The sequence below is a fragment of the Gadus chalcogrammus genome, chromosome 5 (assembly GCF_026213295.1).
Source record: "Gadus chalcogrammus isolate NIFS_2021 chromosome 5, NIFS_Gcha_1.0, whole genome shotgun sequence".
NCBI classification, from domain to species: Eukaryota; Metazoa; Chordata; class Actinopteri; order Gadiformes; family Gadidae; genus Gadus; species Gadus chalcogrammus.
In genome coordinates this window covers 19,000,696-19,024,127 of record NC_079416.1, presented here as the reverse complement: position 1 = coordinate 19,024,127, position 23,432 = coordinate 19,000,696, and the positions used below count along the sequence as shown (strand labels likewise).

The window sequence follows — 23,432 nt, the reverse complement described above, 5'->3', positions numbered from 1 at the left end:
TCAATTTATAAATATGTACACTTTATGTGGAAAGTATAGACCGTCGCTATTCCCATTGAAACGAATGGCGCAGTGATTATTCTTCAAAACGAGAGCTGGTTAATCGTGAAAAATGAATGAAACTGTAATCAGACAACGCGGTTATATGCTATAGACCCTAGAGTATCTGTGGTCTAAAGGCTGGGACGAATTTCGAATTATATATATGTAAACTTTATGTTCAGAGTATGGGCCGTCGCGATTCCCATTGAAACAATGGCGCGGTAATTTTTTTTATTTTTTTATTAGCGGTTATGATTTACTAACCGGTTACACGTGTACCCATGCACACCCCTAATTTCAATCGAAAATATGAAATCTATTTCAGGGGGAAATTAAATATTCAACATCTGCTCTATGTTCAATCACTCTAACCAAGTAGTACCCACGTTGATTATTTCACCTAAAGAACAAACTTTATTATGACTCCAAGATAACATCTTATAGCCCTTGCAGTTGTGGAGGTATGCTCTATTTGCTTTTGGTCTGTTATTTTCAGAACGAAACTCAGAAATAGCTTAAAATAGCTTAATAATAAATGATATGCCCTCATTGTTGAGTTAAGTTTTCCCTGTGGTATGAAAATGGCATAGAATATCCTTATTTTTTATGTAATTGTAGAAAATCCAGTATTGTCTCAACACACACACACACACACACACACACACACACACACACACACACACACACACACACACACACACACACACACACACACACACACACACACACACACACACACACACACACACACACAGCAAAATATTCTTTCAGGCAGCAGCTTGGTCAGTAACATTATGAATAATAATGTATCATGTTATGTTGTTTATATTACACAGATAACCTAACTATGTGACTTTAGTCACTTTGCTCTAGAATGGAGTCTCCTGTAGTGAATCGAAGGTTTTTTTTTTTTTGGCACAAAATGAAGGGTAAGATCCAGCTGATGCTGAGATGAGGCTGCTGCAGGTGCAGGGAGGTTAATCAGATGAATTATCAGACGAGTAGTTATTGTACGGTGAATCCCTAATTTGCTGCATTGTGGAATCTAGCAGCACAGAAATACACGGCGCTGCTCTCCAGGCTGATGTTCAGTATCGTTAACCTGGCAGTTTGGTCTCGATAAGCACTCCCACTCATTTCAACATGCATTCCCTTTTCGGGATTTGCATTTTCCGAGTATATGTACCCTAGTAACTCGAGCTGTTTATCGTTGCGTTGCTGTTTGTACCAGAGGATTACTTCGTAGTTCTCAATGCTGTGGGAGCAGTTCAGCGTGACTTTTGCTCCTGACTTAATAGCCACAACCATCTCAGGTGGAGATTGGTGAACCTGGTCGCTAAGGGATGCACCTTGGGAGAAGAGAAGAACCGAAGATCAGTTTTGGAAGAAAATTCAAAAACATAACATTGTACAATGTTATGCTATCCAGTAGCCATAGTAAAGGATAGTAGCCCTACCTGAGACAACTGTAAACGTAAATATAAGCGCAAGCAATGTGATCACCGACATAGTTGTCTCACTGTGCTCATTCAAGGCTAGCTAGCGTTGGACTCTCATCTTATGAACAAAGCCCTATCAATTACATTTCCTACGTGCGATAACCTTTCAACTTGCATCGTTTTGATGGCAGTGGCTCCTATTTCCATCCCACAACCATATCGGAACCCCCATGTGGGAGGAGCTATTTTATGTAAATTGTTAGAAGAGAGGAGGTGATGCCATCAAGTCTTCCAACCGTACAGCACTGATGGTGGTGACATTTGTTCTGACTCAAACACAAAACAACTAAAGAACTCCCCCCAAGTGCTTGGTATGTTTGTATTAGCTTTTCTTATCGTGTTTTTTGAGCTTTTTGAATGGTTTACAGCTGAGGACCCATCATGGGTTGTGAGAGTTTTGATGAGAAGCAAGATTGCACTGGAAAGAAATACAGCACATGATTGCTCGAAAACAACGACGAATAAAAAATTGTGTTTTAGATAAACTTCCAAAGCTTTCAAATCCTATTTGGTGTTTTATTTGTCCTTAATGTGCAAATTAAACAATGTACAAAGCAAATAAGGTGCAAAGTCAAACCAATCACAGCCCATGCCGTCTCCGTTGCGTCGACGTATAGGTAAAAAATATTGGATGCGCACGTAAGCTACGGAGAGGGTCTCCGACAGGCTCTCCGTGTCTACGTATGGCACTTTAACATGCGTAGCATTTGAAAAGGCACTATCCGGGTGTTTAGTATCACCGTTGCTGTGAAAAAAAAAAAGCGAGCTTTGCAAACACAGCTCACGAAATTATTTCAACAACCCCTGTCTGGAAATTCAGAACTGCAAATGCCATGACCAAGTCTATTGGTGTTTTCATTGCTGCTGATCCACAGCCATTCTCTGTTGTTGACAAAAAAAACTGTTTTTTAAAATGTTCCCCTTAACTATGAACTGTACCGCCCAATACCATCCATGACTTCAAAACCAAGGTACGTACCTAACCATGACTTTTGTGTACCGTGACACCCCTAATAATGTGTCATGTCATGTTGTTTATCTTACACGGATAACCTAACCATGTGGGTTTAGTCACTTTGCTCTAGAATGGAGTGTCTCCTGTAGAGAACCAAAGGTTGTGTTTTTTGACTCCAAAAGAAGGGTAAGATCCAGCTGATGCTGAGATGAGGTTGCTGCAGGTGCAGGGAGGTTAATCAGATGAATTATTAGATGAGGAGTTATTGTACGGTGAACCCCTAATATGCTGCATTGTGGATACTAGCAGCACAGAAATACACAGCGCTGCTCTCCACGCTGATGTTCTGTATCGTTAACCTGGCAGTTTGGTGTTGTCCAGCGCTCCCACTCATTTCAACATCCATTCCCATTTCAGGAGTTGCAAACGTCGAGTATATGTACCCTAGTAACTTCAGCTGTTTATTGTTGCGTTGTTGCTTGTACCAGAGGATTGTGTTGTAGTTCTCAATGCTGTGGGAGCAGTTCAGTGTGACTGTTGCTCCTGACTTAATAGCCACAACCATATCAGGCGGAGTTTGGTGAACCTGGTTGCTAGGGGTTGCACCTAGGGAGAAGAGAAGAACCGAAGATCAAATTATCGTAGAAACAGTTTTCCAACTGGAGATTTTTTTACCTAGAGTCAGTAATATTAAATTAGATTGCTAACCCTGAAAGATCGGTTTCAGTTTTAGAAGAAAATTAAAAAACATAACCTTGTAGAATATTATGTTATCCAGTAGCCATAGTAAAGGATAGTAGCCCTACCTGAGACAACTGTAGTAAATATTAGGGCAAGAAATGTGATTGCCGACATATTTATCTCACTTTGATCAGTCAATGCTAGCTAGCTTGTAACTCTCATCTTATAAACAGAGCCCTATCAAGTACATTTCCTACTTGCGATAACCTTTCAACTTGTATCGTTTTGATGGCAGTCGCTCCTGTTTCCATCTCACAACCTTGTCGGAACCCACATGTGGGAGGAGCCATTTTATGTAAATTGTTAGAAGAGAGGAGGTGATGCCATCAACTCTTCCAACCGTACAGTACTGATGGTGGTGACATTGGAAGAATAGTGGTGGGTGTGTGTTGACGTGCTCATCTAGCAGCACAGTAATACAAGCCTCTAGTCTCACGGTCTTTCAGACGAATCAGGAGAGAGCTGTTCATGAGTCTCCCCACTGGGATCCCCCGACAACGTAAAGTCCTCTATAAACACCCTTTCTACGTTGGAGGTCACTTTCACAGCATCACGTTTGTAGTCTCTGCACTGTCCCCAGGTTTCCTGATGAGTTCTGAAGCTGGTATACCCATGTCTTGGTAGAGGCACAGGGGGGAATTGGCACATTGCTCTCCTGGGTCACAAACTGATTGAGATCAAATCTACCAGTAACAAGATCAAAACTGTGTGGTTGGGTAACATCTGGCAACCGCTACTATTTAATAAGCGTTCGGCAATGACACAATAAATTGTCCATGTGCATATGAATAATTGTAAATATCAGAATAATTATATACATTTTCGATTATTGTAGTAGAAATGAAAATAGTTTCAGTTAAGAAAATCGCAATTTACCCACTGAACTCCCATCAGTTTCATGGTTCGACGGCCCACACTTGGTTCACCGCGACATGGGGGGTCTTCACGGCCCCGGGAAAGGCCGGGGTCGCCCGGCAGGGGGGCAACGCCGCCTCCCACGCGCCCCCGTCGGCCCACCTTCGGGACCGCGGCGCAGAGCGCCGGCCCGGCAGCGAGGTGACACCCCCCACCCTCCACTGTGTGAGACTCCCCACCCTCCACTGAGTGAGACCCCCCACCCTCCACTGTGTGAGACCCCCACCCCCCACTGTGTGAGACTCCCCACCATCCACTGTGTGAGACCCCCACCCTCCACCGTGTGAGACCCCCACCCTCCACCGTGTGAGACCCCCACCCTCCACCGTGTGAGACCTCCACCTTCCACCGCGGTCCTGGGGGCGCGGCTTCACCCCCGCCTCCCCCCTCTCCCGCCTCCTCCTTCCCCGGCCTCCCCCCTTACCTCCACCTCTGGCACGCTGGCGTAGCCGTCGTCCACGGGGGCCCCTGCCCTGAAGGAGCCCGGGGCCCGAGGGCGTAGGGTTGGAGCTACACCCCCACATGTTTAAAGATGACCGCGTGTGTTTACTACACCGATGAAGTCTCAGCGTGTTTCCTCCCAGGCTCCCCGCCCTCAGGAGGATTATTATAACCTCCATTTCTTACTTGCCATTTCTCGTAGAAATATACCTGTTTCACTACTTGAAGCTCAATGTGCACTCACACTCGCCTCCATGGGATACTTTTAATTTGTTTCCCGCTCTTAACTTCAAAAATCTTGGGTGGTCCCCTGATCGGTTCACAGCAAAAACAAATATTATCTGAGCTTAGATGCAGTTTGTCTGTCCCGCCAGCAGAGGGCAGCTTTAGAAACACTGATACCAGTATCGGTGGTCTCTGTCCTGTCTATCTTTCTAAGTTTCTTCACCTGTCGCAATCTCGGGTAGTCCCCTGATCGCTTTACGGCAAACCTTGTTGGACACTTTTCTCTGCTTCTTGGGACTTTTGGCTACTTTCTACTACTACCATGTTTGTGTTGGTCTGTAAATCTGCCACTACCTCAGTGTGGCTGTCGCCATCTGGGTCCCTCTATTGTCACCTCTGTTTGTCATGTTACAATGAACTAATAAAGGTTTGTCTGTGAGGTTTCATACTGGTGTCCTTCTGTCTCTGTCGTCACTAAAACACCACGCTCTCTGTAGCCTCCAGTGGTTTCCGGGTGTCATCGCCTCAATGTTTTCACATTCTTCCAATATTTGTTTACACGTTTTCTAGCTTCTCCACACATTCAGCACAATGCTCTTTAACTTTTAGACTTTAAACTCTGCATTAATATTGAATATTCCAGTTAGGGTCTCCTTCTTAAATAATTAACATTATTCATTCGTAAATGTAAGCATTATTTGAGTCCGATTGTTTTTGGCGTTGAGCTATACAGACTACAAATGATTCCAGACTTGTATTCTGTAAACTGTGTAGAGTTAGTATAAACTCAAAGACATTTCTGGTGACCGGAAAATATTATCTGATGAGCTTAGATGCAGTTCGTCTGTCCCGCCAGCAGAGAGCAGCTTTTGATCCAGTGAACCCGGTATCGGTGGTCTCTGTCCCATCTATCTTTCTCTGTTTCATCACCTGCCTTAGTGAACGAAGTGAAACCCCATATTAGTGCTGAGCTAAATATTCCATACGATAAAAATCTGCTCATCAAGACATGGCATAAGTGTAGTCTTTTCCTGGTTTTGAACGCTTAATTACAGTAAAGTGACTTTATGAACCTACTAGACTGTTTTAGCTGACTTTGACATACCTTTACCCACTTAGTCATTAAATCATCCTTACTGATGTTTATCAATCAAAAATCTCATTCTGTAAATATTTAGTGAATGCACAAATAACCATCCCATCAATATTGTCAAAATGTAGATATTTGATTATGTTCATATGGGCCAGACCTAAAAAAGCTTTAGTGCTTCTGTGCTCTACTGGGTCGTCAGTAAAAACAAGAGTTTTTCAGACACCTACCTGTCTGTCTCAGGTAAACTCAGACATCTACCTGCGTTCCAACCCCTGTGCATATATATCATATTTTGATAACACCTGTGGTGAGTTTATTTCAGTATTCTGGTGCACAGCAGTCAGACGTTTGCCACAGGGGTCTGTGTGACACCTCCACAACGGGGGTGTATGTTCGTGTGTGTGTGTGCGTGCGTCGATTTTATACATTCAAGTGCATTCCTGAGTGTGCTAATGCTTGCATGTGAATTATGGATTTTCAAAGCATAAACACAAGTGATAACAGGGAATAGACTTCTAAATGATGATGACTTCGAGTATTGCAACAGTGCCGGCAGATGGAGATAGTTTTGTACGGGTTTCTTTTGTTTAGTTTGAGCACTCACATTGACTTCAGCTTTCACAGTGGTGAATGAAAGCACTAAACCTTATGTTTTTGAGGAGGTTACCTTTCCCGTCACCTGTAGTTGACTTTCGTCATGTAGCAGTTGCACAACAGGTTTTCATATTCAGGTCTTCACCTCAGAAGCTCTTTTGCAAAATGCAAACGACTGCACCGGAAACAGAGGCAAGCAGCTGCCTCCAAACACCAGCCAGAAGCCCGCCGCACTGCGCGCTCACACGCACGCCCCCGTCACCCCCGGCAACCGTCACCCCCCCGTGGAACATCCTCCGCCCGACTGCAGGCCGTTTTGCACGAGCAGGCGGCAGGTGTCTGGGTCGTGGTGGGGAGGCAGGAAGCTGCCGATCTTTGACATTTCTCGCTTGTAAGGAGGATGTGGGGCACCACATCCTGTATCACCTCCTCCTCCTCCTCCATCATCAGCTCCTCTTCTGCTGGCTGTCTCGCTCTGGAGACAAGAGCATTTGTGGTTCTCTGATGTGTTTTGTTGATCATTTTCTATGTTGCCGATGATTGTGTATGTCTTGGTACGTAGTAAGGCGTCTGGTGGACCAACCTTTGAGATAATTGAGATGTGTTTATAATAATTAACTGGTTGGAGTGTTTTGGGTTTTGAGAAAGTGTTTTGGGTGATTTAGTAGGCCTACATCAGCGTGTCAAACATATATATTACAGTACATAAATATCCCTCTTCTTTGAATCTTACACAATCCTAAATCTCTTAAATATCAGACATTTAAGAGATTAAAAGTGTGTGAAGACATTGTCTTCACACACTTTAAAATTATGAACTACATCAAGTATAATTTACTACTTTCTTCTATTTTCATTGACCTTTAGCATAGACCTTTAGCGTAGAGCTTTGTCTTATACTAGTAGAATATATAAATCTACGTGATTAACTCAACGCAATAACTTTAGTTAATTCTCTCATCTCATCTCAGCAACTTTTATTACAAACTAGCGAGAACAAAACCACAACCATTTCAACCTAATCGACTTTATTACAGAAAGAAACATTGGGTTTTATGAAAACAAACACAAATCACGCAAGAACATACATTCTAATGAGACAAAAGCATCATGGATTTCAGCAAAAATTATTATCATTATTAAATATCCTTCTTATAATTATTTTAGCGTCCCAATCATTTCATCAGCGATCTTCAAAGTGATGAGAAACTGAGACGAAGCGGGCTGATGCCTGGATGTAGAACACAGCGTGGCTCTCCAGAGTACAACGTAATGTGTTTATATTCTCGCATGGCATGTTTCACATCACCAAGGCAACAACGGAGACAATGGTCAGCTGGAGCCGTCACCTCCCTTGGACCGCCCGCTGTCTTGTCTCACTTCTTAGCCTGGGGGACGAGACGGGACAAGACACAAGTTGAGCCAAGGACGTCCTGACCAGACGCCCCCCTTCAGCCTTCACTCGAGTGCGGCTTCAAGGTTCACGTTTATTTTCACGGGCACATTGATCTGCTTGAATATCGTGCTAGCTCAACAGTGCAAACAAGTAAAAGTCAGACAGAACATTTAAAATTACAAGAACAATGTGCACAAGTGTGTACATGCGTGCCATGTGCTGAATCTTAAGTATAAATGTAAAGTGGCAAATGGCAACTCACAGGGTAACCAGTTGAGCATGTGAAGGTTTGAAGTAGAGATGCTAAACAGACTTGAATACGAACTATTTGGACGAAGCCAATTTTCCAAGTCAACATGCTTTAGCCTTTATGAAATATGCGTCACAGCATTGTACACCCAAAAGACTTATTTTCGTAACCACAACATTGCTATATGCTAGCTTTGCGACACACGTAAAACGTACCGTAGCATGCGAACGTCCGAGACCGAGTTTCCAGGCCAGTATCGTGACAAAGACTCCGTAGACGATGTTCTTGACGATCATTACGATGTAGGACAGTTTGGCCGTCTGGGTGACCTTAACGAATTCCTCTGTGGGCAAAACAAAGCAGAACTTCTAATTAACAGTGTGTTGGGGTTTAGGTTCAGGTACTGTTCTGTTGAGACACAGTTGGGATGAAGTGAAAACTACAGTAAATGTGGAAAGTAAATATTAAATATATCGGATTAACATCGAATAAAAGATGTGTTGTATATACATATATATATATATCAGAACCGGTACCTCTGGTCTCGCCGTCTGGTTCCGTCTTGATCCATCTGACTGAAAAGATGGAGTGGAACACGTATTATTACACTGGTTTCCTACCAATCAAATCAACGTTGGTTCGTCATTGATCCCTAGGGTCTGCAGTAACCTTTCAGTCACCAGTCAGTCACCTGTCAGTCAGCTGTCTACCTCCTACAGCTAGATGCCCTTAGAGGCTACTGCTCCTTAACAAAGTGTTATAGCCATCATAAATGTTTTTTTTATTTACTGTTCAGTCATTAAGTAGACCCTTATATCCAATTTGAAGTCCAATTAGTCAACACATATTCTATTCAAAAATAAATAAATTAATAATTAATAAATTGTAATGGTCCCGTCCCCCCATAATGGTATGGGACTCCTTAGGGTCATTGATGTTCAGGGGTGCTACTGTGTCCCCATATGGACTCTTAAACGGTCAATCATGTTCAGGGGCGCCCCTTGAACCGTGGACCCCATAAACCAGGTCTGGGTTTCTGTGACTCCTAATGGCGCGTTTCCACTGCAGGGTGCGGAACGGATCGGATCGCAAAGGTGCGGGTCGGGTCGCGTTTCCACCGCCAAAAGTGGGCGTGACCCGGACATTGCCGTACCCGTTCCGGCCCCATTCTCGGGACTCCTCCGTTGCGGTACCCAAAACGAGACCAGACGCCTGAAAGGGTCCCGTGAAATTCTAGCTACACCCCCCCCCTCCGTTGATTGGTCGACAGAATCGTCACTTCCGGGTGACGCGGGGATAAAAACAAACAAACAGTAGCCTCGAGGTATTATTCTTTACAATTAACATGTCGCGTAAAAAGCTTGCTTGGGCGAACAAGGAGGTGGAGACGTTCGTCTGCATTCTTGGGGAGGAAGACGTTGTTTACGATGTTTACGTAGCTGCCGCGGCGATCGACATCCGGACTACCACCAAGGGTACTGTCGGCAGTGGAAACGCGGCCTCGGAACTGAGCTGGGCTATACCGCCCCCTCCCTACCGCACCTTCGCGATCCGATCCGTTCCCCACCCTGCAGTGGAAATGGGGCATAAGGGTCATCTGGGTGCTGTACTGTACCATCACCGCCCCCATAAACCTCCGCCGAGGTGTAGTTGGTGTCTGTCCCGTTGAAGTAGCTGACAGTGCAGGTGAAGATGGTGCCCTCTGTGTACCACTTCCGGGCCTCCACCCGGAGCCGGCTGGTGATCTGGTATTTGTTGCCCACGCGCAGGGCGGTGTGGTCACTGGCCACGCCCTTAGTGACCGACAGGCCGTTCACAGTCCAGGACACGCCGACGTGGTCCGGGTAGAAGCCTGACGCCACGCACACCAGGGTCTTCTTCAGCTGCTCCTTCCGGTCCCGGCACTCCTTCTCAGAGGGCGGCAGGACCACCACCGTGGGCGGGGAGACGGTACACCGCGGTTCTATGGGGACAGAGGGACGCCGTCAGACCGTCTGACATGCGGGGTGACCAGCCTCCGCTTTCCTTTGACCGACTTGCCTCCCATACTAGTTATGATTGTGCACATGACAGGTACACCCTGGTGGGGCCTGCATGTGGGACCGGCCCTGGCCGATAAACGTGGTACGTTGGTGTACATTAGGCGGATTAAGGAGCCTAATTGTGGCAGGGGACCCAAGTCGGATGTTAACAGAGCGAGGCTGTGTGATTCGTTACATTTACATTTAGGGCATTTAGCAGACACATTTATCCGAAGAGACTTACAATAATTGCATTTGTCAGAAGAAAGAAAAACAACAATATATCGCTGTTGGTACAGTAAGGATGTTCATAGAACCAAGTGCCAAGCTTTAACAATTGTTACATTACACTTTAATCCCATTGTAATCTGTTACATATTTTTTAGTTAATTAGCTTTTTCATTAGAACCTTTTTTTTGCAATATTAACACATGTCCTTAATTTAGACCAACACGTTTTTGCTAAATGACTATTAGCCTTACTAAGCAAAGCCAGTGTTCGCTTTTACTGCTTGTTAAAGACAATAAGCTATATTACCTATCTATTATTAATTTCTCATTTATGTATCATGAAAATACTTATATTAATTTTGCTATTAGTAAGTATTAACTTTGTTTCTTCATTTAAATTATTGCTTTTCCCTCCATTGTTTTGGTCAATACTAACCAACATAATGCTGTCTCTGCAAACAAGTTATTCCTTACCTAGTACCGTGAGTCGTGTGCCTCTACCAGACAGCAGGCTCGGAGTTCAGTTAAAGAACAACCAGTCCATGCGAATCAATCAAACTACCACTTTAATGGTTTTGTAGCCTAGCCTACAGTAGAAACAGTGTACAGTTTATTTAAAACATTTAACCTGGTTGTGTAGACCTACACAACACACTTCATCACGAATAGGCTACGACTTTTAACCACCAAAATGGTCTCGGTGGACGTATTTCTCTTTTATATATATATTTACATGTATTTAACATGCGCCATTAGAGAATTAATATGCATTACGAATTACATACGATAATTTTACTGCGTATATCCTTACCTAAAACGGTGAGTTTTGTCCCCTTTCCGAAGTATGCCTCGGACTGGGCCGCTCACTGAGCGGTTAAAACTTGTTGTTCTCCGGGCACCGGGCCAACATGCACCACCACAGCCTTTACAGTCTGGGAGCGGATAAAACTGACTCCAAGTCGGTGTTCTCAGGGCACTGGTCCAACACACCGCTTGGATCAAGATTTTCCTTTTATGAATCCGAATCCTAACTCACCGTTTTCGAACATTCTTTACAAATAAACAATGAAATATTTGATTAGATCTTTTTTTAATTTTAGCCTACCGATTAACCAAACGTCTACACCATGACTCCTACGAGATAAAGAGCTTTGGAGGACACATTTCTTACCTAAAACGGTTAATTTCGTCCCAGCTCCAAAGTAGGCTTCCGTGTATGAGCACAGAGGATTTCCACCGTAACATAACCCTGTCTCCACCTTGCCTCCACATCACCGGCTACACCTCACCTCGAACGGGAGAACCCTCTCCTTTAGTAGTTTATTCATTCTTATCGCTATGCGTTCAAGTGAACGCTTTACACACTAACGTCGAGTCTCAACCCTCCGCATATATTAATGAATGAATAGATTATTTCATTTTATTTCATTTAAGTCATAAAAACGCACTATCCGACCGAAAAGGTTGGGGAGTCCGTTGAACTGCTAATTTGCACGTTTCAGGTTAATCTATATATTTCAATCAGTACAAGTAAAAAACAAAATTCGATGACTCACCTATAACCGTTAACCTGGTTCCTCCACCAAAGTGTGCCTCGTTAAAACCACCGGCACAGTGCAAAAGAACAACCAATAAACCCAAGACCCAGCTGGGCTCACTGTTTTAATGCCTTTAACCCCTTCTCCTGAGATATCTGCTCTAAAGCGATCCTACCCCTTTTCTTTATAGAGACAGGCCTACTAACACATTATTTCCAGATTAGTTAACCAGACTCACACAAGGTAAATGTTTCATTCACAGGTCAAGTACATTCAATGCATACCGAAAACTGAAATAACGTTAGGACTTACCCAGAACAGTGAGTTTTGTTCCCTGGCCGAAATAGGCCTCATAATTGGCACAGTGCACCATCTTAATGGCAAGAAGTAGGTACCGTACGAAGCAGGACAACTATAGAGCTCTTTGACTGCTCCCCTTTACATTTTACCTATGTATCTTAAGTTGTACATCTTTTCTTTATCATTCTCTTACCCAAAACGGTCAGCTTGGTTCCTTTTCCGAAATATGCTTCACTTGAATCATCACAGTGCAGAAATGGCTGGTATAATCTGCTCAAACTTTCACCAACAGCAATACTCACACTATATCGAATACTGGCATACGGTTTTCATGCCGAGGCTGTAGAAAGTGTCAGTCTTAGCCTACATTTCATATTTAGAGAACGAAATATTTACCTAAGACGGTCAGCTTGGTTCCTTTGCCAAAGAAGGCTGGTTCAGAGTTGGTCACAGTGTTATCGATTCTTCCCAAAACCCAGATCTCCCAGATCAGTCTATATTAGAACGACTCGGCTCTATTCGCGGTCAAACGCTTGTTGTCAGCTGGTCATAGCGATGGATTTTGAGCGTGGACTTACCCAGGACCGTGAGTTTCGTCCCTTTTCCAAAGTAGGCCTCGTTTCCAGTGTCACACTGGTCTGCTCTTGTACCAAAAAGCCATCAAACTTTCCGAATTCATCCCCAAGGTAGACGCCACATCCCGAGATGTATTTGGTGTATGGACGAAACACGCATGCATGCTGCGGAGTTTGATCAACTAGGGCGAATTACGCACACAAATGGAATCGATTGGCATCAGAAAAACTGGAACAAAATCTATTTTAACGTCTTGAATGTTCCTCATGGTTTGTATAGAGAAGCACCCGGGAAGCCATGGCGTCGACTTTACCTCCATTGTTGGTTTTTTTCCTTGAGATGCAGCGGGTTGTGCGGTGGCACAGTGCGTGTGAACGGCGGGAGGTTTTTGTACGGCGCCTCTATGGGGATGTATCACCGTGGCCCCCTGTCCCCACGGTGAAACATCATCATACAAAAACATCAGCGCTCCCCGCGCACGCCCCCGCGCGACCTCCCCATATCTCCCCCGAGCATCAGCAGCAGCAGCACGTGGTGCGGGTTGTCTTAGATCATGCAGAAACAGAGCAAACGGCTGTACCCCGCACGTGCTGCTCTGCACGAGCTAAGAAAAGCCGCCGGCGCCAGGAATAGCAGGCGCGAGGCGTCAGATGAAAACTTCTCGTTGTGTTCTGTTGTGTGTTTGTTTGTGTCGTTTTTCCTTTGTTGTGGATGATGACACGGTGGATGTGGACACCTTTGGTTACGTCTCTCTCCACCTGCCGCCTTTTTATAGCAGACTTCGTCATGGTGACGTGGTCTGTCGCTCACACACACGCACGCACGCACGCACGCACGCAATTTAGAATAAAATGATCGTTTTCATTTTTTCATTTTAGTTTATTCAACCCCGGAAAACACATTGAGGGAAATAATCCTTCTTTTGCAACGGTGCCGAGGGAAATATAAAAATAAAGTAAATAAGATAATAAAGTAAAGTAAAACAATGCAATGGATACAAAAACATTAGCAATTACAGTCAATGCAGGATAATTATGTTGGAAGGGAGATGAGATTATTTAATTCTCGGTGAAACACAAACACACATCAAGTATTGTTGGAGTTTGTTCCAAATGGAAGGTGTTTTGTATATAGTCTGCCTTCCCTAATCCAGTGTTTACATGGGGCTGACATAAGGAAATTAAACATTTCTTCATAATTATCTTTTAATTATAAAAAATATACAATTTTTTGGAGTGAAATAACTTGAAAATCAGCACATCTTGAAATATAAAATGGTTTGATTTGATTATTTTATGAATGTTCTATATCTGTCTAATAACCAATGCTTGGGTTATGCAAATTATTATTATATACGAGGTTATAATATTGAAAAAGTTCGCGAAAAAGCACGTAATTTGAGTGAGAAATAAGGAAAAAAAGTTTGTTAAAATATATATAAACATGACCTTCCCCTCAAATAATCCTATCAAAGAATGATGACTTCAGTTGTGCTTTAATTTTGTATCTTTATTGTCATCAAAGATTAAGGACGTTTTTTGCAGGCATGTTATTATTATAACATGCCTATTATTAAATTATTCCAACAGCAATTCTTCCTTGTGGGGACAGAATGCCAGGATAAAGTATATGAGTGGGGGGGCCTAGCCCCAAGGCAGCTACAGAGGCATAGGAAGAATAAAAAAAAAGTGGAGCAGAGTATGAATTTTAATATCGTAGATGTTCATTCTGCTGCGTTTTAGGGCGACCTGGTGGAGATTGTACATTTATTCTGGAGTGTAGATAGAAAATGAAATAGATAGATAAATCTATCTATCTATCCAACACATTTTATATTGTTAACAGTTTATTGTCAGAAAAGCACAGACCTTTTGTAACAGTGTAACCTCATTATCTCCCCTCCACTGGGTTCATTCCCTCATGGTGGCCTAGCGGTGGCGGAGCCATCATTTGAGTCATCCTAATCCTCATGGTGCGCCTTGTCCCCTGCTGGGGTTAAGCTACCTTCCCAGGGGACTGCCGTGACATAACGCCGCAGGCACCATATTCTCAAGGCCTTTTCTTTATCTCTTTGGTTGTGGCCTGTAGGTTCTAAGTCTGTCCGTTTTCTTGTCACATTGTCAGTGACGTGACGACGTCAGCCAAGTCACTGCATGGTGATTATGATGTCTTCTTTGCTTTTCAATGGGATGTCCTCCTCACTTGTTGCTTAGAGTCAAGAGCTAATGTTCTTATCGCAACCACAGCCTGTATGATGTGTGTATAGTTATTTTAGTTCTTTTGTTTATAGTTCCTTTAGGCCTGTTAACATCGGCCCATGGACAACAGATGCAAAATAGCCATTTTGGCTAATTCTGGTACATTTTTCATGTTTATTAATTTGCACTGTCCATGTGTAACTAAACCTTCAATAATAAATAATGATAACTGCACTGTTATGAGAACGCTTGCATAGCTTGCATATTCACCAATCAAACCGCCTGCCTGACAGTTGGCTATCTCGACTTCTATCAAAACCACGAGGTCTCACGGCACCCTTGACACCTGTGATACCCGCTCCTCCACAGCGCTATGAACGTAGCTCAACGACGGTATGTGTACGCCTGCTGCACCCAGGCGTGTCGCGGTGATAGGCTGCGCAGTAGAACGTCCCACTGTCGTTCACCTGCAACTCGCTTATTCCCAGCGAGAAGCGGTTCTGGTTTGTGTCCAGAGTGGCTTTGAAGCGACCCCGACTGGTGTCGTGTTCTTTGATGATGAACTCGATGGGATCACCGTAGACTTGCTGTCGGTACCAGAGCATAGTGTAGCTCGACATGTCGGACGCCAGACTGCAGGTGAGCGTGATGGCAGCGCCCGGCTGGAGGGTCAGATCCCCGGGTTGAACGGGCACCGGGACGGCAGCCAGACCTGCATTGGTCAAGATGGGGCTCTCTCGTTAGTTATTCATTCACACACAAAAAAGGATGGAATCCAGTACAAGCCTGTGTCTCCTATGTACTATTGAGGGTGAGTAAGAAAGTATTTGAAAACAAAAACATTCAATGGAATTCTCCATTATGATGTCTATCCCTTCAATGACAAAACTCACCCAAAAAGAATAAACTGAACAGATGAAGAGCTGTGACTAGCATGCTGCCGATATGGCTGACGGCAGCAGAGTGAGGCCACACCTTACTCGATTCAACATATGAGGCACGACCGCCACCACTGAGGCTGTAGGAAATACTCCTTCAATGAGGCAGAATGCCCAGACCAGGGATTCTAACCCTGGTCATCTCATGTCCATGCCCGTAGCCAGCTAGGAGCTCACCGCAATTCGGTAGACGTAAAAAATAAATTAGAAATACTAAGTACAGCTGTATACAAAATCAGTGGTTGAGAACTTCTCTGACATGACATGAGAAAATGCTTAATTCTGTTGAGACTTGTCACTTTGTTTCCGCCATGTGTGATATTTGTTTGTGCTTGTGCGTGCCCCCCCCCCCCCTCCACATAACTGAACCCCTGCAACTGAAGCCAGGACCTCACTATTTTTCTAACCCTGGCTACGCCCCTGAGGGATATGGCTATTGGCCTTCTTTGAGATTGAAAGCTCATATTTCCAAGTGTAAAAGTGTGTAACATTTCAAATTCTATTTGGTTTAGAATTGTTGCTAGACTTTTTTCGTCTGATAGGTTCATAATAAAGGGGACATAAATTGAGCGAGGCAGGCTCCTTAGCATATGGGGGTAGAGGGGTTATGGTAAGGAGTTGGGAGGGGGCTAGAGGAAGGGTCAAAGTTCAAAGAGATGACCACCAGCCTACCACGGCTGTCACCCGAGACCCAACACCAGATCCAAGGATCACACAGGGAAGAAACAAATACAAATGGCACCGTGCAGAAACCCCACAAAGACCAGACCAGGTGCAGAGAACCAGTCCAGAACCAGAAGCCAACATCAGGACCAAAGCCCAAGGCCATGATGACACAGGAACCAGAGGTGAACCCACCTCCCTGGGGTGCAGAAGTAGGGGTCCTCTCCAAAAGACATCCTCTCCTCCAAATTGTTTTCAGACAGACCCTCCTACAGAACAAGTTGTTTTCTTGGAGAATAAGACACACCCTCCCTAGTACTGCTCATCATCAAAGGGGAAAGAGCAGTTGGGCTGCGTTTTAATTTCTCAGGGTGTTTTGGCAAGGGAGCTGTATCAAACCACATCACCGTGTACTGGCAGCGCAGAAATACACTGCCGAGTCGGATACCGCTGCCTCTGTAAGAACCAGCTTTCCTTGAAGGACGCTTTCTCTTGTAATGTTGATCCGCTCTTCAAACCGATCCTCGTAGTTCTGAGTGGACGACTCGTAACCAAACCCAATGAGAGTCAGGGATGGGCTTTCTTTTTTGCGTTGGTACCAGTACATTAATGGATAACTGCTGTCGTCATGGCTGCAGTCAATCTGGATCCCTTTGGCACCTTTTCTGACTATTTTAGCGGATGATTGCTTAATGATAACACTTTGAACTTCATCTGCGAACGGAAAATTGTTATTGTTATTTTATTAGCTAACAAAAATTTAAATAAGTAAAACGCAATTTGAAAATGTATTGCTTTTCACTTGATTTGAGATAAATGATTGTATACCGAAATAAGTCTTACGTGTAAAACAGACAAAAATAATCCCAAGGCTGCATATAAATTGACACATACTGCACAGTCCTCCAAGAGATCTTAAAAGACAATATTCTTTGTTATTGTAGTTCAACTCTTGTCATATATCGTTCATAATCCTCAGTGTCGCTGATCATGCTATGCTATGTTTCACCAGGGTACGCTATGCACACAAACAGGCTTAAAAGAAAATCGATCTTTCTACTCTTTGGCCCTGCTCTAGTCTCCTCCTTCCTCGACCAGCAGCACATGTACTGAAACCTGCCTTGCTCAAATACGCTTGTTCTGACCAGAATGATGTGTACATAGCAGACTCAATCAATCAGGGTGTAGGCGTATACATTATTTATATTGATTTGATCCTTGCATTTCTTCTTAGTAGTCAAAGACAACAGTATTCAAAGTCATATTTTGATTTTAAAGAGACAGAAGTGGCCAATGGAAAATCGATACAGTGAACAAAACAGATAAGGAGTCGTACAGTCTGGATTTGACACGAGGGACTAGCGTTAGCTGCTTTTGTTTGAGCTTTGATGAAAGGACAGATCGGTTTCGAGTGAGCGACTCACATCAAACCACATCACTGTGTACTGGCAGCGCAGAAATACTCCCCAGAGTCGTTTGCCTCTGCCTTTCGACATACCAGCGCTCCTTTCAGTCGGCTCTCCCTCGTCAACTCAAATTGATCTTTGAACACTTCTTCGTAGTTGGGGTCGTTGGGATAGTAGCTGTAGCCTATTAGACTCAAAGTGTTGTTCTCTGGTCTTCGCTGGTACCATAACATGACATCGAGAGCATCGTCGTCGTGTTGACACTTAATCTCTGCCCGGGTGTTTTCCTGAAGTATTATGGGATGGGATGGCTGAAATGTCACACAGTCTAACACACCTGTGAACAGAAAAGCAGAGGGACAGAAGTCCAAGACAAAACCATAGACTAATGATTGACATTTGATATTAGTAAATAGCATTGGAGGCAGACTTATGAGAGAGATTATACCCAGAAGTCGAAACAAAGTCAGGAGAATACCAACGACTGCAAAAGACATCCTGTCCTCCATGTTGTTTTCAGACAGACATACAGACCCTCCTTCAGAAGAAGTCTGTTTCATGAAGACTAAGACACACCCTCTCCTGCCTAGTACTGTTAATCATCGGCTCGATACAAAGAGGAGCGTTTTAGTGCGCACACGGTTCAAAACCACATCACTGTGCTCACCAGCAGGGCAGAAGTACACCGCCGTGTGCGTCACGTTTGCCTCCCGAACCGCCAGGGATCCGCTCTGCCTGTCCTCCATTTTGATCTCAAACTGCTTTTTGATGCCGTCCTCATAGTTGGATGTAGTGGCTCAATAGTTATAACCCAGCAAGACCAAGGGACCCGACCCGAGCCCTGTTTCTGCTGGTACACAGCATCAGAGGCCGAGAGCTGTCGTTATGGCTACAGGGGCCGGTTGCACCAACTGGGCGTAACTAAGCCTGGTCGTAACTGCTAAGTAGGTCTTAGTTACGACCTGGCGTTAGAATGGAACTAACGCCGGTTGCACCAACGGGACTTACGACTGGTCTCAACTACGCCCGGTCTTAGCCATGCGCGGCCATGTGAATGTTCCATGTAATGCGCATATCACCGCGTTGCTAGGATACCTCGTGACAACAGTTGTTTACTATTTTACTTGACATGCTGTTGGACACCGAAATAAATAATTCATTCGTTCACTCATTGTCATTCATCAATTGTGTTAATGCCTAACAATAAAACACTGCAAATGAATATAATTAAAATATGTATTTGTAATGTCTGGTTTACGACGAGCAGGCATTTAGACGGGGATGGTTCTTTTTGACAGAAGCAATGCATTGAACATCATCAAATGTCAAGGAGCTAAACTGAATTGTTTTGAGACTGTAGGAGTGATTTGCTTAATTTGTCGGCCTATATAAAACATATAAACATAGTTAAAACAAAATTCGCAACTGATTATAAGTTGAGAACGGACTAATCGGCCAGCGATATCTTCCCGAGAGGCAGTCGATCTGGGAACACTGATCATATCGCCGGCTGTGCTTTGAAATGCAGTTTAGTGAAGCGTACTGAGCAGTTGCATTGGATTGGATGTAATTGCTATAGAAACAGCCTGGAATTTCAACTCTACGCCTGCCCCTGACCAGGCGTAGGATTTACGCCTGGTCTTAGTGAAAAGAACGCTAAGCCCAGTTGGTGCATCCGGCGTAACGGTTAGGTTGGACTTAGAACGCCAAGTTACGACCAGGCGTAGTTACGACCAGGCTTACGCCCAGTTGGTGCAACCGGCCCCAGGTGATCACGACCTCTGCCTTCTCGTCCGGTACTATCTTGGGACCGGACTCCTGAAACTCGATGCCTTTGACCTCGACTGTGGATGGAATGAGGAGAACGAGGAGCATAAGTTAGAGAAGTCACATTTGCAGTACATTGAGTAATTTTAGCCTACGCTTTCATCCAAAGCAACTTTAAGATGAGGCTGTGATCAATGAAACGCTAACTCTTGAGGGAGTGTAGATAGCTGAAGGAATAATAAAACAAGGATTACAACAACAAGATACAGTACGTGTACATTGAACAAAGGCCTGGTACTGCATCCGTTAATAGCTTGACTTGAAACTGTATTTTCTGGTTATAAAAATACGAAACATAGCAACTTACACTGACAGAGAATAAAGATAATTCATATCTCATGCAGTGCATGGCTGACACACAGTATTCAAAGCCATATTTGTAGCTTTAAAGAGACAGAAGTGTCCGATGGAGAATCGATACAGTGAACAAAACGGATAAGGAATCGTACAGTCTGGATTTGACACGAGGGACTAGCGTTAGCTGCTTATGTTTGAGCTTTGATGAAAGGACAGATCGGTTTTGAGTGAGCGACTCACATCAAACCACATCACTGTGTACTGGCAGCGCAGAAATACTCCCCAGAGTCGTTTGCCTCTGCCTTTGGACGTACCAGCGCTCCTTTCACTTCGCTCTCCATCGTCATCTCAAATTGATCTTTGAACACTTTTTCGTATTTGGGGTCGTTGGGATAGTAGCTGTAGCCTATTAGACTCAAATTGTTGCTCTGTGGTCTTCGCTGGTACCATAACATGACTTTGAGACCGTCGTCATCGTGTTGACACTTAATCTCTGCCCGGGTGTTTTCCTGAAGTATTATGGGATGGGATTGCTGAAATATCACACAGTCTAACACACCCATGGACAGAAAAGCAGAGGGACAGAAGATGCTCATTTAAAGTCAAAGACAAAACCATAGACTAATGATTGAAATTTGACATTAGTAAATAGCTTTAATTGGAAGCAGACTTATGAGAGAGATTTTACCCAGAAGTCGAAGCAAAGTCAGGAGAATCCCAACGACTGCAAAAGACATCCTGTCCTCATGTTGTTTTCAGAAAAACATACAGACCATCCTTCAGATCAATTCTGTTTCATGAAGAATAAGACACACCCTCTCCTGCCTAGTACTGTTCATCATCGACTCGAAAGACAGAGGAGCGTTTTAGTGCGCACACGGTTCAAAACCACATCACTGTGCTCACCAGCAGCGCAGAAGTACACCGCCGTGTGTGTCACATTTGCCTCCCGAACTGCCAGGGATCCGCTCTGCCTGTCGTCCATTTTGATCTCAAACTGCTCTTTAATGCCGTCCTCATAGTTGGATGTAGATGCTCCATAGTTATAACCCAGCAAGACCAAGGGACCCAAGCCCTGTTTCTGCTGGTACCACAGCATCAGAGGCCGAGAGCTGTCGTCATGGCTACAGTTGATCACGACCTCTGCCTTCTCGTCCGGTACTATCTTGGGACCGGACTCCTGAAACTCGATGCCTTTGACCTCGACTGTGGATGGAATGAGGAGAAAGTGGAGCATAAGTCACATTTGCAGTACATTGAGTCGTTTTAGCCTACGCTTTCATCCAAAGCGACTTTAAAATGAAGCTGTGATCAATGAAACGTTAACCTTTGAGGGAGTGTAGATAGATTACAACAATAAGATACAGTACTGTACATTGAAACAGTACTGCATCCGTTGATAGTTTGACTTGAAACTAAGTTTTTTCTGGTTATAAAAAAAAAAAACATAGCAACTTACACAGACAGAGAATGAAGATAATTACTATCTCATGCAGAATATGGCTAAAAATCATTTCTGACTGGAAGATGGAGGCTTGAGCTTGATCTGAGATATCAACAAAATATGGATATTTTTTATCGGGTGGTGTTGGTGTAGTCAGTCTGGAAGGGGGGAGGCTTTCGATTTTGATTCTCTGAATAGTGTTTTGCCTCCACCTATCGGATAAAATTACCAAGCTTCCAATATTACAGTAGACCTACACTAGCAGCTGCATTTAGCCTGAAATCCTATCTGATCAAATATCTACCCTGTTTGTTGTCATAGCGACAAGAACTGTTGGGTGGGATAAAGATAAAAGGATTTGGGCTTTTACAGAATTCTTTCCTATCTAGGCTACTTTTGTTCTTACGTTTTCAATATTGTATATCCTGATATTTTATTGGTTTGGGTTGCAGGCAGAATTAATTTAAGAAAATTTGCTGGTCACAGATGAAATGTATTCTTTACTCATTATGGTTTATCCTTCCTGAAAAAGCCAATTAAAATAGCATGTATGGTATGTATTGCCCCCACTGATAACTAGATTGAGAACAGAACTGTCATAAAATATTTATAAATATATGTTATGTTATATGTTACATCATCTTCTTCCTCATCGAATTTCTGTTGCTCTACGTACGTCATCTGGTATAATTGATACGATTGGCTATGAGCTACGGACAGACTCATATGATAGACATTCATAGCGCCCCATAACTGGCTCAGGGCAATCGTAAACCACGGCTCAAATAACCACGCCAGTCACTTGGCTCCAGACTGAAGCATTTCCCATAGTGAACCAAAGGTTGTGTTATTGGCTGTAAATGAAAGCGGAGATCCAACTGATGCCAAAGCAGTTGCTGCAGGTGCAGGGAGGTTAATCAGATGAATTATTAGACGAGGAGTTCTTGTACGGTGAACCCCTAATACGCTGAATTGTGGAATCTAGCAGCACAGAAATATAAAGTGCTGCTCTCCATATCTGAGCGTTGACAGAGAATGCTGAAAGCGCCCAGATGAGAGGAAGAGTTTCCCGAATATCGACATTGTTTTTTGTGTATGGTTAAACATGACAATCAATCATTATAACAATGTTTATAGGTCATAAAAGTCAAAAATGCATAGTAGGTCCCCTTTAATGCTGTGAGAGCATTCCAGCGTGACCGTTGGTCCTGACTCGATGGCCACAACCATCTCAGGTGGAGCCTGGTGAACCTGGTCGCTAAGAGATGCACTTTCAGAAAAAATCAATAACCAAATATCAGATTACCAAAAATACACTTTTACAACTAGGGTAATTGTGACTTGGAAAGTAATATTGAAATGTGATTGTTAATTCAAGGAAGATCGGTTTCAACTTTGGGACAAAATTCCGACGTAATCGTATTATGTACAACAATAAAGAAAAGTCAGAAAAAATGTAAGGACAGTACCTGATACATCGTTTGATGTAATCAGTAGCGCAAGGTAGGTGATTGTCAATATGACTGGTTGTGATAAGTCCACGCTAGCTAGCTTGTGACGGCCGTCCTTTAAACACAACCATATTGAGTACATAACCTATGCATCATTCTGATGGAAGTGGCTCCTATTTCCATCTCACAACCATACCGAAACCCCCATGTGGGAGGAGCCATTTTGTGTTAATGTTTTGAAGAGAGGAGGTTATACCATCCAACTGTCGACCCGTACAGCACTGATGGTGGAGAGACCTGTAGGGTGAACACCCCCTAATGCATGGTATGTGCATTAGGGGGTCTAATACGATATGGCTCCGTCATATCGTGTTTTGTGAGCTGTTCTTTTG

General features: G+C 43.8%; 1 protein-coding gene and 1 gene segment (V, D, J or C); both read right to left on the bottom strand.

The window, feature by feature from the left end:
- Positions 1-7,417: 7,417 nt before the first annotated feature.
- LOC130382158 (uncharacterized) lies at positions 7,418-23,197 on the bottom strand. The gene is made up of 9 exons (XM_056589765.1): positions 23,059-23,197; positions 21,052-21,351; positions 18,062-18,358; positions 15,429-15,726; positions 12,819-12,895; positions 9,767-10,114; positions 8,688-8,726; positions 8,367-8,494; positions 7,418-7,893 (listed from the first exon to the last, which is right to left on the bottom strand). Exons 1-9 carry the CDS (start codon positions 23,180-23,182, stop codon positions 7,882-7,884), a joined length of 1,623 nt encoding a protein of 540 aa, XP_056445740.1. The 5' UTR covers positions 23,183-23,197; the 3' UTR covers positions 7,418-7,881.
- LOC130383130 (immunoglobulin lambda variable 5-45-like) lies at positions 15,381-16,988 on the bottom strand. The segment is given in 2 exon segments: positions 15,381-15,726; positions 15,908-16,988. Coding segments are annotated over 2 exon segments (384 nt in total).
- Positions 23,198-23,432: the final 235 nt, after the last annotated feature.

Bases quoted from the DNA above. Each gene is read 5' to 3' on its own strand.
- LOC130382158 (XM_056589765.1), bottom strand. From the start codon at position 23,182: ATGTACTCAATATGGTTGTGTTTAAAGGACGGCCGTCACAAGCTAGCT. The intron at 12,896-15,428 runs GTGCAGCAGGCG...AGTTTGATGGCT, and splicing joins TATCACCGCGACACGCCTGG to TTTTGGTACAAGAGCAGACC. The intron at 10,115-12,818 runs GTAAGTCCACGC...CTGTCCCCATAG, and splicing joins GACGAAACTCACGGTCCTGG to AACCGCGGTGTACCGTCTCC.